This window comes from Chinchilla lanigera, unplaced genomic scaffold, assembly GCF_000276665.1.
Source record: "Chinchilla lanigera isolate Chin_1 unplaced genomic scaffold, ChiLan1.0 scaffold00028, whole genome shotgun sequence".
In the NCBI taxonomy this organism is placed as follows: Eukaryota; Metazoa; Chordata; class Mammalia; order Rodentia; family Chinchillidae; genus Chinchilla; species Chinchilla lanigera.
In genome coordinates, this window is record NW_004955429.1 from 10051100 (window position 1) to 10071354 (window position 20255).

General features: G+C 37.3%; 1 protein-coding gene across 5 annotated transcripts in view; it reads right to left on the bottom strand.

The window, feature by feature from the left end:
* Nucleotides 1-1922: 1922 nt before the first annotated feature.
* Slc39a12 (solute carrier family 39 (zinc transporter), member 12) overlaps nt 1923-20255 on the bottom strand; it is a 63692-nt gene continuing 45359 nt past the window's right edge. For all 5 annotated transcript variants that reach the window (XM_005386957.1, XM_013515348.1, XM_013515349.1 and 2 more), the window contains one exon: nt 1923-2490. In XM_005386957.1, coding sequence (XP_005387014.1) covers nt 2362-2490 — 129 coding nt within the window. In that variant the 3' untranslated portion in view covers nt 1923-2361. The remainder of the gene's footprint in view (nt 2491-20255) is intronic.

Consider the following 20255-nt stretch of genomic DNA (forward strand, 5'->3'; position numbering starts at 1 on the left):
AAGGAAAAAATCATCTACCCCCCAAAATCAGGGAGCGACCCATAACACAGACAGCTTAGCAGGACGATGATGGTCAACCACTCCAAATTAGGCTCTTCATATCTAAATGGTGTACGGTGGTCATCATATTTTTATGATGAGCACTCGATTTTGAGAAATAGAGATTTTCTAGCAATTTTAAAATGGTTTGTTGCTGGAGGTCCGCTGCAGGCTATGGTCTGGTGTCTTAAGCCTGATGTGGATTAGTACAAAGCCAGTGATAATGTAGAAAAAGGAAAAAATGGGGATCTCAAGAAGGTACCTTCAGAAATCTCTATGCTACATTATCCTCAGGATGACATCCAGGTGCAAAGGTCTGTGCTTCTAATCAGAACACACTGGTGATAAGCTTGTAAGATCCTGAGAATGTCCCAGTCCTCTGGACAGCTGGCTGTCCTCCAACACCTTTGTCTCCTACTCCCTCTCCCCAATATCAAATTCACTCCAACTTGAAGGTTAGATAGTAAGCAGCTCACACTGAAGTTTCTACTTTAACCAGTTGTGGACTGCTGTAGACTCGAACCGGAAGCAAAGTTGTACATCAGAACTCTGCTCATTAAGTTGACAGAAAAGGTTTAATGTCAAAATCAAAACCTAGGCATCGGAACCCAAACACAGATGGTGCCAGTTCTTTTTGCATGTGACCTCCACACCATGTTGGTCTGAACAAAGGGGTGTTTGTCCATCCACAATTTATTCTTTAATAAAAGAAGGGCACACTGTATGTGTCTAATCTACTTACCTTTCATGGTAAATATCAATCAAAATACTGCCTCATCCAGTAAATTTCAGGCTGATCTGATGCTCCAAGTGAAAGAGAAAAGAAAAACAAAAGGGAGTTTGGACCTAGGAGCTCATGTCTAGTGTGAGGTTTGTAGAAGCTTCATTAATTTACCCCAAAGCACACAGCTCATAAGCAAGAGTTGTGCACCTGTTATTTCTGAAAGCCAAGTCTGCCTCACTTCCAGCTCTGCACTGGCGTTCAGAGTTGCATCTCACCCAGCAGCACCAAGACACCCAGAAGTCACAGAAGATCATGGTCCACGGCCTCACGGCAGACCTACAGAATCAGAAATTCTAGAGATGGAGCCCACCGTCTGTTTCCCTCAGATATGTCTTCTGGGTGGTTGTGATAGGTGTCAAAGTTTGAGGACTATTGCACTATTCAGTGAAGATCCCTTCAAGGGGCTCTACAGACAACTGCAGGAGGAGCCCCTTTCTTTTTGGAAACCAAGAAAAGTGGAAAAAGATTTTTGCTTGGCTACAGGCACAGCGAAGGGTTATCCATGAAGGGTAAAAGGCAAGAGAGACTTACACGACTGGGTGCCATGAGTCATTTTGATAGAAGAGCAGGCACTTTCCCTTGTCAAGATACATCATTAAAAAATAAGAAAGCTATTAGGTATCCAGCTTCCAAGAACAAAGTGACTAAAGCCAGGGCTATTTTCTATTTTAATAATTTTGCTGGGTTCTCAGCAATGCTGCTTGTTCATTTCATGTACTAACTTACCGAAATCCCATGTAGGATTCTACATTGCCTCAGAAAGAATAGAAAATATACTTGTCGGTAGGATTATTTCCATACTCATTCTCTGCTACACAATCTGTAAGCATGTAGGCATTTATCTACTGCCTGACTCAAGTTTTGTTATTTAAAAACTTGTTTGAACTTCATCTTTTGTTTCCAAGTTCTCCTTGCCTGGGACAGATTTCCTTAAGTGACTTATGCAGAAGAATGCTGACATATCCTCTGGGTCTCCAGGATTGCTTACTCATGAGCACTCCCAAGCAGTGGGTGATGATTCCAGATGAACGATACTGTATCGGCTTTATAAGAGAGGGCTTGGAATCTGACACGCAGTAATAGAAGGTAATACAAGCCACCACATTAAAACTAGACTTTATTGCATTTGTTTATAATTTAGTTTGCTAAGGGTTTATAATTTCACAGAAAAAAGCATTAATTAGACATCAAAGCAGTTGCACCTGATTTTATCCCCACAGACATCTTTCTACTTCAAATACTACATTCTTTCTTAGAGAAACAATTTTTTAAAGTTTTTTATGATACTAAAAAAAGACAAAAGCATAGCAGAAGTTCCATCACAGTATTGGAAACAAACAATATTTCCACACAGTACAGTCTGACCTTTATACATACCCCCAAACAAAAGTGCATTATAAAATTACTAAGTTAATGAACTAAAAGACACAGTCTTCACCTACGATAAAAATACTGTTTACTAATCATTGTAGAGTACAATGGAGGAAATTAAATAAGGTCATACAGATTCACTTTTGAAGGATTCTGAGCATCTTAATTTATATTTTAATATTTTGTTCATATATAGCCAAGAGTAAGAGAGAAAGCCAACCTAGGATCAATCCAGTGTTCTGCAGAAGAAACATCATCCAGGGTCGTTGTGTTTGAACATGAGTCATTTCAGGAAGCTAAAAAAAGAATGAAAAACCAGAATAAGATCCAGATATATTCAACTGCTGGGAAAAGCTTGGTGGGAAAACATGAGAGGCTCTGTTATTCAGAACTTAATAACCTTTAAAATTCCCAAAACAGTTACAAAATGCTTAATACCTATTCTTGCCATGAGCTTGAAATGCAAGCTAAATTAAGCCTACAGATCCTAATACTGTCAGAAATCATAAGATGACATAGTTATCACCAGAAGCACAACTCTTCTTTCTTTTATTTTCAGAACATGTTTAAACGTGAAATGGATAATACATGAAAGGTGTGACTTCAACTGCTCTGTTTGTGCACTGGTTTTTGAAAGCATCTATTTTTTTTCTTTTCAAACAGATGACCAAGGTCTTTCTGACCTTTAGAACAGTAAACCCGTCATCTCCTCCAATTATATTTCATTTTCAGAGACAAGGGGGAAGTGATTTTATGTTTATCACGTGCTGTAACACCATTAGAGGGAGACATTCATTCAAGCATCCATGTGAAATATTCCAGCACTGTTTTGACTATATTAGTTTGCATCCCTTGACTTATATATTTTAATATAAATTTTTATATGTTGTCCCTGTACTGTTGTCATTTCTGTTGAGAGTATAGCCACTGGTCGCTGTACACTGGAAATTTAACTCTGGGTTGGCATCCTTTAACATTTTGGCTGAGATCATTCTTTGCCTGGGGACCTCTCGTCCTGTCAGATGTTTAGCTGTGTCTCTGGTTTCCACTAGATGCCAGTTATACTAGGGATTATTTGTTTTTCCATCCCTGGTCACAAGAATCAAAAATATCTCCAGACATTGTCAAATGTCCCCTAGGCATTGAAAACACCTCCAGTAGAGAACTACTGGTTGATTTATCAACCGTATAAAAGATAAACATATGACATTTTCAAGGTCTTCAGATTTATTGCAATGGAAAATAGGTAGAAGCATTTTCAAACAACTGTAGAAGTGCATCATGAAAGTTCTATTTGAGTGTGTTTGACATGAGAATTTGTTCTTTTTAATTAGGTATTTTAATGAGATGAGAATTTGGACGACTGTGCTCTGCTATCTCAAACCCCAGGATCAAACAATAGACTAAAAGACAAAATAGGATCAAAAAATGCTGTCCTGGATGGAAGGTCTTAAATCACATTCCTTCTGGTGTTTTTCTGCTGTGCTTAAACATGTTAAGTTAGAGAAATCTTACATGACCTATTAATCACTATAAATTCAAAATGAAATTTTGAGAAATCTATTAGTATAGATAATAATAATAATCTTATGTTTCCGATTTGAATTTTCGAAAGGAGACTGAGCATTTAAGTTTATTTTATAGCTTAAATATCATATATAATTACATTCATTTGATGTTTAAATTAGATGTAATTGCAGCAAGTTGGCTAATATGGTTAACAGTGGTTTCATGATAAACTTACCCCACTTCTTCCTAGTGGAATAAGCACCTAAAATTCTATTAGTAAGACTGTTGCAGTTTCCGATACCTTGATGCTAATCTGATGTCCACAATGAACATGGCAGCGTTCTGTTATATGACAGTTTATATGTGTGGGAAAGGAGTAGTATTTGCTCTGAGATGGTGTATTTGATGGTACTCTTGAAAGAGTAACAAGACACACTGATGTTTGCCAATACCTCTTTGATTCTCAGTACTTTTAAGCAATTTTCAATGGTTTCAGTTTTCAATAGTTTTAAGCAATTTTCAAAGACCAGTGCTAGACAACATAGACAACCAACTTCCTAAGCTATAAACTATATCTCAGAGTTTATTGGTGAGACAAAGTTATACCACATATGGTCCCATAAAGGCTCAAATGTTGAATAACCTCTCTTTCCAAATACAGAAAGACAGTGTATAGTTCTCTCTTCTTTATTCTTCAAAGAAGATAATTAATTGTCATTTATGTGATGTGGCTGAATTAACAATATGTCCTACCTCAGCTGTGCTACTGCACCTGGCTGACATTCACCTTTGATAGAGCCAAGAATGTGGTTTCTAGAAATATTTTCTTGGTGAACATTTATAAATTATGGGTTATTTACTGAAGCACTATGATTATTTTGAGCAGCTTGTTACAGAGAAAAGTATTTCTGACAATATAGAATTACAGTGTTTAATTGTTCTGGTTCAGTAGATAGAACCTGAGATGTATTTTCAAATCATCAATGCCATAATAAACCTACATGAAAAAGTTCATTTTCAAATTTCCATCTGCACCTCAAATTTCTGCTTGTTGGAGAGAAGCAGATCCTTGAATAAGGAAGAGTTAATATCCAAAACGTTTTACATACAAAATCACAGAGCTAGAAGCAATGGCATAGGAATTACAGCAACATTTTAAGGAATTTTGGTCCTCCCTAATCCAAAAATGTCACAAGTTTTAAAAACAGTTGTTTAATCTCTCCTTTTTCTCACTGGCCTTGGCATACAGATCTGCAGCTTCACAGGTAGTATTGAACAGATGATAGAATTGAATATATTTTTCTAAGATCAAATGACCTTAATCCAGTGAGAACAATAGTATTTCATAGCTCCAAAGGCAGCATTCATATGGAATACAGTGTCTTCAGTGGCACTGCCTGCTTATCATCAAAATAACAAGATTTGTAATAATTTGCCATTACTTCAAATGTGCCTCCAAAAGCTCACCTTCTCTCAAAGATTTTCAGAATGATCAAGCTACAAAACGTTATACAATATATTTTATTTGCTTTTCATTTATGTCATGTCCTTTCTCACATCTCTCTCCCCTCTTACCATAATATTTCAAGAAAGAAAATTATTAAGTCCTTTTTGTTACAAAGGAGCACTGGCTCAGGGGAAATAAGGGCTCACCCAGAGTCACATAAATGTGATGTCAGAGGTAGGACCAGAATCCAAGTCAGCTCATTACTGGAGTGGACATAGAAATACTTACCAACACCAGCTCTTTATCTGAAGTTCATCCTTGGCTATCATTGGCACTAACTTTTTATGGAATTAAAAGAAGAATGGAAAGGGTTAATGCTAAAACTGTTGAGTTAGGCCTAGACCCATTACTGAATGTGAAGGAAAATAGGATGGAAACAAATGACTCAGATATCCTGCTATCTGCCGTAAAGTACATCTCAGTGTTGGTTTATGTTTTCAAGAAAGATAATGCACATCTGCAAAAGGCTGTACAAACACACTTTGTGAGTGAGTGAGTATAAACAATGAAAATTACATCATAAAAAATGTTTAAGGAGATTCTTATCCAAAAAAAGGAAGCTTTAATTTTAATTTGAGAGGCCTATCTGAAGCCGCCTTGTCCACATATAAATTGTGTGGTAGGAAAACTCAGCTCAGACTTTTTTGAGATAATACTTGGCTCTTTTCTAGCATAATAATGAATACATGACTCATAATATCTCTTGGGTACATGCCAAAATACCAGAGAGCCTTATAGAAAGCCTTTCCAAAAGATACAAATATAAAGTGCCAAAGTTTAAGTCGTATCTGATTACAGCTTTTCAGCTCCTCTGAAGCTACTCACATTTTTCACCATTTCAGTTGGTGTAGTTTGAAGAAAAATAAAAGTCCATAGGAATTAAATTTCAAGAGCATATATTTTGCTTTTTTTTTTTTCTGTTCCCCTGGCTTTCATCAAGAAAAGTCTCCCTTTACTCCAGGGCCATTAAATTCGCTATTGAGAAGTTTTCCAGATCTTGATTTATACTGTAAGACTAGGGAAGCTGAAATAATGGATAAAGTATATCATAATTGAGGTGAAAGGACAGGAAAAATGGGAAGAATTTTAGCAAAAGAGCCTTTCCCAGAGATGGCGCAAAGAGAAATGATCTTTAGATTTCTGCCAGAAACTTAGAAATAGTGAAGTGGAAAAGTAACTTACTTTTTATTTTTAACATCATATTTAGCAAATTGCCTAGCTAATATCCATGGATGAAAAAACAGGAGACTTACGGAGTTGTAATTTTCTGGGAAAAAAAAACTTTGCCTACAATGCAGGTATTAGTCTATCATTGCTAAATCCTTTTTAAAAATTTGTATCGAGGCACAGGTAAACAGTTCTTCAAAATGCACAAGAGTTCACACACTGGCCATGACCTTTCCACAGATAATGGCCCCTGCAAATTCTATGATCCCACTGAAGACATAGTTACAGTGAGAGGTTAACTACTACATGGGATTTCTTAACATTTTTAGAGGATGATATTAAGTAAATATCTTCAACTTGAGTCAGTCCCTACAACTGTAATTCTAGTCAAGCCAAAGTTTTACAATAAATCTTAATGGAAAAAATTAGGAGAATGTATCAGGAAAGAGTAGAAATGAATACCAAGCACCAGATACTCTGTAACAATTACATAATAGGAAAGATCTATCATAAAGAAGGATAACATGCAAAATATTCTCTGGAGCTAATATTTTATTCCTCTTTCTTGTACATCTGAGCTTCAGACTCCTGCGCCAGGCAAAGCCCTCTCTGTCTATTCCAATCTGTAATCTGAAACTGTTTTCTTGGTGTCATTAAAGAGCCATCATTGAATACTTCAGTGTTATTTTCATTCATGATTCATACATGAGCATTCTGAAAAACATATATCAAAGACCTTTCATTAATAATGATTCACAATTCAAGTACAGAAAATCAATATTCATCTAATGAAGATACTTGGTGATGTCTCTTATGAAGGAAAATTGTTTTCAACTCTTTCTTCTCTCAGGAATGCACAACTTTTAGCATCAATGACTGCTAGAAGCAACCCGCTTCTCCATTTGCAAAGTCCACTTGACAAATGATTTATGCTGTAGTTTTCTAAGGGGATTCCAAGCCCCATTGTAGTGCTGTGATAGGTATATAGTTGCACCTAATAAGCAGAACCATGTTTGTTCCTCAGAAATATGATGAAGCAGAAAACTCAGAAACTTGTATTGGAGGACATCCTAATGCTGCTGGCTCTCTGCAGAGCATATTTGCTCTTAGATATTGCCTTCTGCTAGGACACAAATGCGACAGAATTAGAGTTAACTTTAGTTTGGTTGAGTTTGACCCTGTGCAAAGAAAATATTTAGATACTTGTTGGTTAGAGTCACCATTTGGCTTGCAAGTCTCCAATTACTTGTTTGTATGTGCACATTATACACTTTAAAGTTGAACATTAGTGCCTTTTAGTTTGCAGTGCAATGTATAAAAAGCTTAGAAGTTGCCACTCTGCCTTAACGTGTAAAAAGCTGATCAGATGAAAAATGAACAACTATTCTTAGATCCATCCAAGAACAGAGGTCACAGGACGCACCACTGTCTCAGACACTGGAAAGACAGCGGGTGGATTCACAAAATCACAACTCATCCAGACAGAAGTCCAGCAACAGATACCCGTTGGAGCCAGTGCTTGGGCCAGAACACTTGACTGTAATGGATGAACTTTCACTGACAACAGTAAAAACTCCAAGCAATCAGGTCATAAGATCACTTCACTTCTACAATTTCACCTCTAAGAGCTCCCCAAGTCCTCACAATGAAAACTAGAGAAAAATCCCCTCCTCCATCTGGCAGAGAAGGAGAAAAATAATAATTTTCCAATATTCCAGAGCATTGTGCTCTTTTTTTGTTATATTCATATTTTAATCTTCATCAAAGTTGGTCAGATTACCAGATGTAAGAATGCAAGATTGATCAAACCATTAAAGAGAATAAGAAATAAAAACAAAAAATTATAAACGATACAGAGTTTAACCAAACAAGATGGTAAGAATTTAACAATGGTTGTTATATTGCACATTGTTGTCTTCAAATTAGTTGTTCAGATTACCAGATATAAGCATGCAGAATTGGTCAAAAAATAAAGCATTAACTGTTCCTTTCAATAAACAATTAGACATCAGCAGTACAGTTATCCCAGGCATCCTTCTGTATACATATATATATTTTCCCTTCCTTCTTTCTTTTCTTTTATCCTTCATCCCAGCTGTTTCTTCTTTTGAGCAATTTCTTTCCCCTTCTTAATCTCTATTGCCACACCCTTCCACCAAGATGCCTTGGAGCCAACTGACAAATGGGTTGATTTCCCCAAAACTGTGAGCTAAATTAAATTGTGAGTGTCAGGTGTCGTGTCCAGGCAATGGAAAATCTGACTAGTACAGAGAATTGGTACCAGAGAAGTGTAGTCATTGCCATAACTGTACCTGACCAGTTTAGAATTCTTTGGAATTGGTTTGCATGAAGAATTTGGAAAGGTTTAGAGATATTGGCTAAAGAAACCATAGGATAGTGTAAGCAGAACCTGAAAGGTCATTCTCGTGCAAGCTCAGAAGATCAGAATACAGAGAGGAATGTAGACAGTAAAATCAAACAAGCTCAGGAGGGTTCAGTTGGCAACAAGATCTCTATTAGCAGTTGGACAAGAGGCTATATGTGTTAATTATGGCAAAAAAATTTTTTCTACATTTTGCCCATGTCTGAGAATGAGACTAAAGATAATGAACCAATTAACCTGGCAAAAGAAATATCAAGAGAGCCCAACATTCAGCCTGGCATAAGGTAGTGCTGGTTGCTTTCAGCCAGATTTATAGTAAGAAGTGAGGGTAAAAGGTAGAGAAGAAAAACTTGAAAAATTTAAAATTTGGCCCCATAGGAACCCTGTGTGAAGTTGAGTCAAAGGAGATATGGCTGCTAAAGAGATTAGTGCCATTGAAAAGAAAACAACTATTTTGTAGAGAGATAAGAAGAATGATGCCCTGAGGGCATCTCAGGAATCAGCAAGCCTTCATCCAAGCAGACTACAGGATCTCCTTCTCTTATACTTTACTAACATGTTACTAAACGTCAATTTAGCACAGTTTTTAAGTAGTATATCATGTCTGCCTTTCAACAAAAAATTATAAAACATGCTAAAAGCAAAAGTTTACAGAGGTTAAGCAACCATCAGAATTAGAGTCAGATATGGCAGGAATGTTGAAATTATTACAGTAGAAATTTTTTTGAGGAAAAGCATTATTTTTTTATTTTATGAAAAAAAGTAAAACAAAATTTCAAAGCAAAATAATAGGAGAATAACAATGGTTACATTGAGTAAACACACTTTTTCTACTGAGTGCTAAGGAATATAATGAAAAAAAGGAAACAATACACAAAAACAAATGAACAATGTATCTTGTGAAGAACCAAAAGAAAAAATAAACTAGAGATTAAACACTGTCACAGTAATGAAGAATGTGTTTGATGGGCTCATCAGTAGATGGTCAAAGAAAGAATCTATGATCTTGAGGGTATTACTAAAGATTTTTTTAAAAAAGCAGAGAGAAACAAGAATAAAGAACAAAGCAAAACCAGAATATGAAAGAATTTTGAGACAGCTACAGAAAATTAATAAATCAGAAGGATAAGAGAGAAGCAATATTTGAAACAATGAGGACTAAGAATTTTTCCAAATAAATGTCAGACACCAAACTAGATACACAAGAAGCTCAAGTGAAAAGTTTCATGACACTGAACTTCACAGCAATTTCTTAGATATGAAAAGCACAGCCACCAAAACAAAAGATAAATTGGATTTAATCAAATTAAAAACTTTTGTGCAAAGGACAGGATCAACAGAATTAAAAGACAACCAATAGAATAGAAGAAAAATTGTTTGCAGAGTTTCAATTTGGGAAGATAAAAAGTTCTGGAGATAGTGGTGATGATTACATAACAGTGTGAATAGGTTAATGCTTTTCAAACTTAGAATGCTAAATTTATATATATATAAATTTATAAACATGCACACATGAAGGTTTCAAAAGCATTGCTTTGATTACCTATTTAGTTTTTTAGCTTACTGTAATAGTATATTAAGGTAATTTATGGTAGGTCTAAACATGTATATTAAAGGGAGAGGTGTCATTTACTGCCTGGTAAAGAATAATTGACATTACTTACCACTGAGAAAAAGGAAATTCTGGATTATGTTTGGAGGTCAAAGTCCAAAGCATAAACTCAGCTCTCATGGTCATAGATAACCATAAAACAATCATTTCTGGAGGATTGGGAACCCCTTCCTTTAAATCATCCGCAGTGTTGACTTTTTTGGGTTTCTTTGTGACTGGCTATTAGAAACAAGATGGAAAGAAATCTAGAAATTTCTTTTCTTTTCTTTTCCTTTTTTTGAGTACTAGGGTTTGAACCCAGAGGCTACACTTCCACTGAGCTACATTCTCAGCCCCTTTTTAAAAATTGAGACAGGGTCTCACCAAGTTGCCCTGGCTGAGTTTACACCCTTGATTCTCTTGCCTCTGTCTCCCTAATGCTGGGATTACATGCATGTACCATAACTTGGTAAAACCTCCTTTTCCTTAAGGAATCTGGCTGACTTAACCTGGTGGAAAAGGTTACCTATCCTCAAAAAAAGGTTTAATCAGCTACAAAATTTCAGGAGGGCTTTTTCTACAATATTCTGGAAAATGGAAATTTCCTCTGAAATGGTCACTTAAACTACTGTATCAATTCCTGCTTTTAATAATCTCTCAAGGGTTTAATTCAATAAAAGTTTGGGTGTGGTTATCCTGTGATTCTTAAGTAAATTTTCTCTTTTTTAATAGAATTTGTTTTCTTGGTTGTTCTTTTGACATCCATGAAAAGGAGGATATTAACATATGTTCTATTTTAGAATCACATTTGATTAGTTGGATCCTTGACACAGATTATCATGTTTACTCATGTTATCCTGAAATTGGTAGATTTTTCTTAATAACACAGGTCCTGTTTTGAGTTGATGTCTTTTTCAGTTAGTAGATTTAAAAAATTTAATATGGCAATTTTAATCTTTTTTTACAAGAAAGAAGTTAGAAACTAAAGCGTTCAGTGTATCTAGTATTATGAAACTAGTACCCTCTTTCAAGGTAACTTTTAAAACTTCAGCATTAGAAATACATTTATCAAATACTCAAATTCAAGATATTATAGGCCTGTAATGTCTCAGTGGTGTCTTCCTAGAGGAATGCATAAAAATTCTCTTTGGAGATCTGTGGGTTATAAAATAAAAATCCTATCACTGTCACATAATTAGGAGAGACAAAAATGTTACTTGCTTTGGCTTGCATGTAGCAATACACCTCTTCTGTTCTTCCTAGAAGTGATTCAGTTAGACAAATTCTTAATTGCATAGCTCAACAAAGATAGCCATCAGCCAGCTTTTATATTTTCTTAAGAATTAACTATGAAAAGTGTGTGTGTGTGTGTGTGTGTGTGTGTGTGTGTGTGTGTGTATGTATAATTTCAGAGAGATGTTCCAAGTCAATTTTTTAAAGTTATAGAACATTTGATATTTATCAAAATAAACTTGAGGTCTATTAATCATTAAACTCAGAAAATTTCTAACTGTAGGGTTTAACAGGTATTTACAGAAAGAATAGAAGTCTTCCAAAATTCTTGGTGAGACTATTACTTTGTGTGTGTGTGTGTGTGTGTGTATTTTTGAGACAGGGTCTCACTATGCAGTTCAGGCTGGCCTTGAGCTCACTTTGTAGACCAGGCTGGTCTCAAACTTGCAATGATCCTCCTGCCTCAGCCTGCCCAGGGCTGGGATTATAGGCATGCACCAACATGCCTGGCCTGAGTGTTACTTTCTATTTCTGTGAAAGAATAATTGATGGAGACCGCTATGAAGCAGACCTGAGCAGGATTTAAATTAATCAATTGACTTTTCATGTTCATTTGTGAATCTGTCCGAAGCCTAGGCTCCTTATCTGGATATAGCAGACTCATAGTAAGTGAACCTCTGTGAGTCACTAATCCCTACTAACACCTGTCATGGTGGATGAAGCTGGAAAGCCTCAAAGGATAAGACAGGATCACAGCCAAAGACACCAGGATCTGATCTCATCTAGATAAAGACTATAGCTGCAGGAATCTCTTGAGTGGATTAACTTAATACCTTACTTAGAGAAGTCCCTGAGTGGTTCCACCCTTCTTGAGTACTCCCCTCCCTTCTTCTGATAACCAAATAAATACAGGCATCCAGAGAAGGCCTTGGTCTTAGCCCTGAGAGAATCTTAAATTCTGTGAGAGGGCTTTGATTCTCCTGGAGCCCTGAAATCATTTCATTTGCCTCTTTTTATTTAGCCTTTGCCATACACTCATTCAGGAGATTTCAGACCTGATCAACCCACAATAACTAAGAGATATTATTAACCCTATAAATAATTATGAATGTTAAATTGTATTAATTTTACTGATGGAAATGAGGTTTAAATGCTGGTCATTTTTCAACAAAACACTATGCGAAATGATGCCAACTTCCTTTACTCTTGCTTAGTTGAAATAGATGATATATGAAATTTCATGTATCTATTTTACAGAAAGTACTTCTGTGTGTGGATGGGTACTGTTCAAAGGGATTACACCTAGGAATTGTGTATCTGGAAATTAAGATAACTTAAGTGTTTTGGATGCAAAAGGACTACTTCTTCAGCCCCAACCTGATGGTTGTAGACTATTGACTGAACTACATTTGGACTTACTTAGATGTCTCTGATATAGAAGGGTTCAATAAAATGACATAAATTGAAAGATAAAGAAATAATGATGGGGAGGAGAGAATGGGATTAAAATCCTGAATGTGTAGAAACAGGTGTAAATGTATAGTCATGTGATTAAGTGAAGAAGCCTGGCTAGAATGTCTGCTGTGTTCTCCGTTCGTGTTCTTTTCATGCAATTTGCTCTCTTGAAGCTGTTACGTTTACTGAACCAAAATAATTGTAGAGAAGTTCCACAGCACTTCTGTTCATCCTTTTGATTTACCAGATTCAATACTGAGGTCTTACTTTGCTTCTTGAAAGACAGGAGAATCTTAAATTCAAATTCAAAATATGTTTTACCTGACTGTCACACAAAGAAAGTTGCTTGAAAATTAGAAAAATGCTCCAGGCAAACTGTGGCTTTGGGATCACTTCCGGGAGGCATTTCCAGGAGAGGGTGGATAGCAAAGCGCTCTAAGGGATTATTCTTGTTCTTGCTGTTTCCTCCTCCATTAGCATATAAGTGAAATAAGTCTGAAGAAACATCAGCAGTAGTCTTAAAGAAGCAGAGTGTCAGGGACCACAGATTATAAATTGCATCTAGGGTCTGTCGAAGGCCTTCTCTGTTCTGCCCTGTAAGCCAGATTGGATCACAGAAACTTCCGCTTTCTTCTAGCCACAGTGGAAGCCGTGCAGCTGCTAATACTGTGGCACTCACAGGGCAAGATTAGACCTGCTGAGGACAGTAAAGATCTTTAAAATAATGTAGTAGCAATAGTAAATAGTTTCCCTTGGGAAGCTACAATCTCCTTATTGCTTCTTGTCTCCTCCTTGCACGAATGCTTTGTTCTTCTTACCAGCCCACTGTAATTGCCTCCACTGTTCCTGGAAACCCTCACTACCCTTCACCCATTGTTCTTGACACAGATGTTGTCAGTAAATACTGAGGTCCTGGCTGCCTTGTGGCCTTTTCTTCCCCTTGAACCACTGACCACCCCCCTTCCCCATTGTGTCACCATTTTGTTTTCTGCTCTTTCTTTTTGCTGTGTGCTGTAACACCATGCAGGACACTGGGGACTCCTTGCAGGGGTCCCCGACAGAAAAGAAGCTTGAAAAGAGCATCCAAAATTGGAGAAGCAGAAAACGATTAAGAAAATGATGTGGTCTGGGAGATTGGTCCGGGGAAGAAGGATGGAAAGAGGGCGTCATGCCATCCCTCAGATCTATGGGACCTTGATTCCAGCACCTCTCACCTCCCTCCATACCAAAATCTAAAGATCTCAAGCCCTTTCTATAAAATGGTGTATTTGTATGTGACCTATGCACATCCTCCTTCACCCTTTAAATCAGTTGTATATTATTTGTAATACCTAATACAATGTAAATGATATGTAAATAATTATACTGCATGATTTGGCAAACAATGGCAAGAAAGTCTGTGCTAGATCAGTATGGATGCAGTTTTGTGGGGAGGGAAACTTTGGATCTGCAGATCTGCAGAACCTGCAGACACAGAGGGTACCTGTAACTAATTTGCCTTATATTTACATGGAGATGGCACCTAAGGTTTGTTTTGTTTGGACTTCCTTCCCCACTGCCTCCCTGCCAGAGTTGCGGCTCCTCCACCATCTACTTGGGTCCTATTAATGTAGTGGACCCTGGGGATTCATCCAGTCTCAATTCAGGGACATCTCCAGTTATGTCCATAGTCAGAGTCCCTTGAGATTGCTATACACTTGTCTCTATGGAAACCAGATTCGGGCAGAGCCTTAGCCTTAGGAAAAATGCCTAAAAGTTTGAAACTTTGCTTTCGGTCCCAAAATAAACCTTTTCTTGGCATAATACATTTCTGTTTTTGAAAATTAATTAATTTATGCTTTATACAATATATCATGTTAGTTAAAAATAAAGTCTCTTATCTAAACTTCTAAAAAAAATACCCAATACTGTGAGGGCTTGTCTTTTCCATGAGCAATTTAGTAAACCTTAGAGACACTAGATATGGAAACCTTTCCAACTTGTACTCTGGGAATTTCCCCAGAAGAAAGATGCTCTGACATAGCTGCCTCCTTTCCTACAGCTCCTAAATCTAGGTTAGTATCACAGGAATGCGCTATTTTTCTACCACTGCTGTTAACAAGTTATCAGAAGCTTGGCGCCTTACAACAACACATTTACTACTTCCTGGTTGGATGAGTCATCCGTTTAACATGGGTCTCACCAGGTGAAATCAGTGCATGGCAATGCTGCATTCCCTTCCAGAGGCTATGGGGAAGCCAGTTCACCTGCCTCTCCCGGCTTCTCAGTCTGCCAGCATTTCTTAACTCCTAATCCAGTCCTCAGCCTCCAAAGCCATCAAGGCTGCATCTCTCTGACTTTTCTTCATCTCATCTTTTCCTCTGGCCATTGATAGACTCACGTAATCAGATTGGGACCATCTGAACAATCCAGGCTAATTTCTCCATTTTGAGAGCCCAAACCTTGATCTCATCTATAAAGTCCCTTTGGACATGTGAAATCCTGTAGTCACAGTCTCTCAGGGTCAGGATGTATACATATGGGGGGAGAGGGGATGTATAAAAAGAACACATCTATGAAATCTTTGTGGTAAATATGAGACTATGAGAAAGGCAGCAAACCAATAGACTTGATTATAAATAAGATTTGGAGAAGGTGGACATGGAAGATAAATGGATGCTAACCTGCTAATCACAGGGATTGCTGCTTAGGCACCACTTCAAGTACTCTGTCTTACCCTCCAAAACATTGTGGCAGGGGAAAGGATGAAGAAGGCATTCAGTAAAAATGAAGCAGAAGAGCAGATGAGAATGGATCAACATACATCAGACAGGAGAATTCAAGATGAAAAATTTTACAGAAATAGAAGGGACTTTTCGGCACTATGAAAGCATCAATTCATCAAGAAGACAACTGGGCTATGAAGAGAATGTTTATGTTCACCCAAATACATATATTGAAACCCTAATCCCCAGTGTGAAGGTACTTGAAGATGAGGTTCTTGGGGCGTAATTAAGTGATGAGGCAGTAGCTCTGACAATAAGATTAGCACTTTAGCACTTCGGAAGACATTCATATTCTCTCTCTCTCACTCTCATTCTTGTTCTCTCTCCCTGCCTTCCTTTCTCTCTCCTTCTCCCTCTCTCTTTCTCTCCAGGTCTCCTTCCCTCCCTATCTTCCTCTCATCACCTAATGATCCAGCCAGAAGGCATCTGTCAGAAAACCAAGAAGAAACGCTTCACCAGGAACCGGATGAGCCACACCTTGATCTTGAACTTCTCAGCCTCCAGAATGGTGAGAAATATATTTCTGCTGTTTCAGCCTCAAATGCATGGTATTTTTGTTGCAGGATACCTGGGTGGTGATATGCTCTTGTAACCCCAGCAACTTGGGAGGCTGAGACAAAAACTTTCACTTAAGCCTGCAAGTTGGAGGGTATCAGACTCTGTCTCAAAAAATCAAATCATGTCATAGCAGCCCAATTTGACAAGGAAAACTACTAAATATGCATGCATCAAATAAAACAGCTTCAAACACATGAATTAAATTGACAGACTGGAAGGAAGAGGCAAACTCACAGATATACATCAATATTTTAGCATGAAACAGGTACACCACAAGGGTAGCAGTGCATGATTGTAATCATTACTCTGGGAGGCAGAGGCAGGAGGATTCCAAGTTAGAGCCCAGACTGGTCAGTTCAGTGACTTAGTGAGACCTTGTCTCAAAATAAAAAAGAAATGAAGGGTTGCAGATGAATTCCAGGGGTAAGGGGTTTCACCCCTAGTTTAAAACAATTATCAAAACTGTCAATGACCCCATAAAATTGACACTCACAGAACCCCAAACCTAACAACTCATGTTTTCATGTACTATGCAAACACACATGGAGACATTCAACAAAACAGACCATATCTGTCTCTTTTGTGCTAGACTAAAAACAAGCCCCAAGAAAATGGACTACAATAAAACATACCCTTACTATAGGAAGGATTTAAATTAAAACCAGTAACTAAAAGACATTTGGAAAAGTTCCAAATATTGATTAGGCAGCATACTTCTCTATAACACATGGATGTGTGTGTGTGTGTATATATATATACATATATATATATGTACTATACATACATACATACATATGGCAGAGCAGGCCCTGGTGAGGGTGCATGCTACCAGGCAGGACCACTGGCATGGAAAAGTCTGAAGCAGCAGTGAGAACCCAGTAGTTGGTAAGTTAGGTGAACCAGCCTTGTGCTCAAGCATACACCCTCACAAAACAGAAGCAGGCAGGTGGGGCCGCCTATATCAAAGGGTTCGGGGAGAAGTCTAGCAACAGAAGACCGCTCCCATCCCCCACATCCAGAGGCCAAGACCAGCCCCATACCCAGCACAAATCCCACTGTAAACTTGGCTGGAGAACACAGCACAGTTTGGGGACCTGACTTGGACCTACCACAGAACTGTGGACACCAGAGGAATTTTACTACTTTTCTTTCTCTTTGATTATTTGATTTGTTTTACTTTTTCTGTCTGGTTGGGGGTTTTTTCCTTTCTTTTTGCACTATTTAGGTTTCTACCTTCCTTTTTGTTTTCTTCTATTTATCTTCTTTCTCTCTTTCCTCAAGTACCTCTTCTGCTTTTATGATATTTTTGTGTGAGTGAACATTGTCTCTTCTTCTTCTGGTTTACTTCATCACTGTCTCTTTCACTCTTTTTCTCCTGTGTTCTCAAGTTTCCCAAAACTTGGTTGATCACCCTTTGACCCCCAGCCTTGCTTTCATTATATTTGACCTCATTCATCTCTCTATCTGTCCTCTGTCCCTCTTAAATACCCACTCCCCAGAGCAGGGTACATTCACTCTTCTCAGGGAAAATCATTGCATACAAGTTCCTGGAATATGTTGGTCTATGCTATATAACTGTAGAATATGCTCCTGTGGTTAAAGGTATCAGTTTGACAGTTACTACAGTTTGTCAGTAGCTAGGCTGTGCTCGATGCTATTGTTATTGTTAACTGTACTACTTTGGCCAGGATCTCCTACCTGTTATAACCAGTTTTTCTCCCTTATGTGACAACACTGTGATTATCTGGTATCATAACCATCACCATGGTCCAGTACCAAAGGGATGGATTCTGATATAAATAGATAGTAACTTCTCATCCTTAATAAATTCAGAAGGTAGGTTCTTGGGGTATACACAAAGACCAAGAACTACCTACATCCAGAAGACATCCCTCAGGAACAGACATTTCCTAGGGGAGCCTTGATACTAGTGATAAGCCGTAAGAAATCTACAAGCATCAGCACATAAAAAAAAAATAAAATAAAAAACAGAAAATGACATGATGAGGAAGCAAAATGCAACATCAGACCTCTAGCTTACCCAGGACAAGTCCAAAACACAATGAGATAGAGGAAGTAAAAAGCCACCCACTGGAACTTTCTGAAATGATAGCAGCAGAAGTGAAGAAACAAATAGAGGAGGCTATAGAAAAATAATCTAGGTAGAAAAAGAAATGACAATGGAAGTGAAAGATGTTAGAGCAGGCACAGATAAAAACAATAGAGGAACTCAGGAAAATGATGGCTACCATGAATCCTCAATGTAGGAAGGAAATGGAATCCATGAAACAGACCCAAACAGAAATCTAGGAGATTAAAAACACCATAACTCTCTTGAAAGTAGGTGCAACAGGTTGAAGGGAAGGATATACTATCAGATCTAGAAGATAGAACCGTCGCTAACAAACATGAAAAGAAGTGTCTTAAAAATGACAAGAGATCATGAAAAATCAATTCAACTGCTGCAAGATGAATTAAAGAAGAACAACAGAAGATTGATCAGAGTTAATGAGAAAGCTGCATATAGTGCAAATGCCATAAAAAGTCCTTTCACAGAAGTGATGGCAGAAAACTTCCCAAACATGAATAAAGAATTTGACATACAAATAAGTGAAACTCTGAATAGTCAGGATCAAAATAAACCTACACCAACACATATAATAATCAAAATTCCAGAAATTTAGCAAAAATCCTAAATAAAATACTGGCAAACAGAGTGCACCAAATCACTGAGGATTTTTCACCATGACCAAGTGGGATTCATCCAGGGATCCAGGGATGGTTCTACATACTCAACTCAATAAATGTAATACACCATATTAAAGAGCCAAACACAAAACTCAAATGATCATCTCAAAAGATGCAGAAAAAGTATTTGCAAAGCTCAATACCCATTCATGATGAAAACCCTGCAGAAAATTAGAATCAGCGGTCTTTACTTCAATCTGACAAAGGCCATTTATGGAGAACCAGCAGCCAACATCATACTAAATGGTCAAAAACTGAAATCTCTCATTCTAAAATCGGGAACAAGGCAAGGATGTCTACTATCACTACTCCTTTTCAGTGTAGTTCTGGAACCATTAGCCAGACCAATTAGACAAGAAAAAGTAATAAAAAGAATAAGTATATGAAAGGAAGAAGTTAAATTATTTGCAGATGTCATGATTAAAAACCCCAAAAACTCTACCAAAAAAATTCTAGATTTAATAACAAAATTCAGTAGTGTGGCTGTATATAAAATTAACACTCAAAAATAACAGGCTTCCTGTACATGAATAATAAACTCACTGAGAGAGAAATTAAGGAAACCACACCTTTCACAAAGCATCTAAACAAATAATAAAAAGGAAATACTTAGGATTCAATCTAACAAAGGAAATAAAAGATCTATACATTGAAAACTGCAGTCCTCTGGAAAAAGAAATGAAAGAAGAGATTAGAAAATGTAAAGATACCCCTACTCATGAAAAGGAAAAACCAACATAATGAACATGGCCATACTCCCAAAATTGTTATACAGATTTAATGCAATCCCAACAAAATACCCTCAGCATACCTCACAGAACTAGAGAAAACATTCCTAAAATTCATTCTAGGTCAAAAGAGACCTGGAATTACAAAAATAATTCTAAACAACAAAGACAAAGCAGGGGGCATCACAGTCTCTGATTTGAAATTATACTACAGGGCTACTGTGATAAAAACAGCATGGTATTGGTGCTAAATTAAAATAAAAATGGATCATAGACCTACAACTTTCTTTCTTTTGGGTACTGGGAATCGAACTCATGACCTTGCACTTGCCAGGCAGGTGCTGTGCTGCTGAGCTGTATCCTCAGTCCCCTTATTATTATTATCATTATTATTATTATTATTATTATTATTATTAT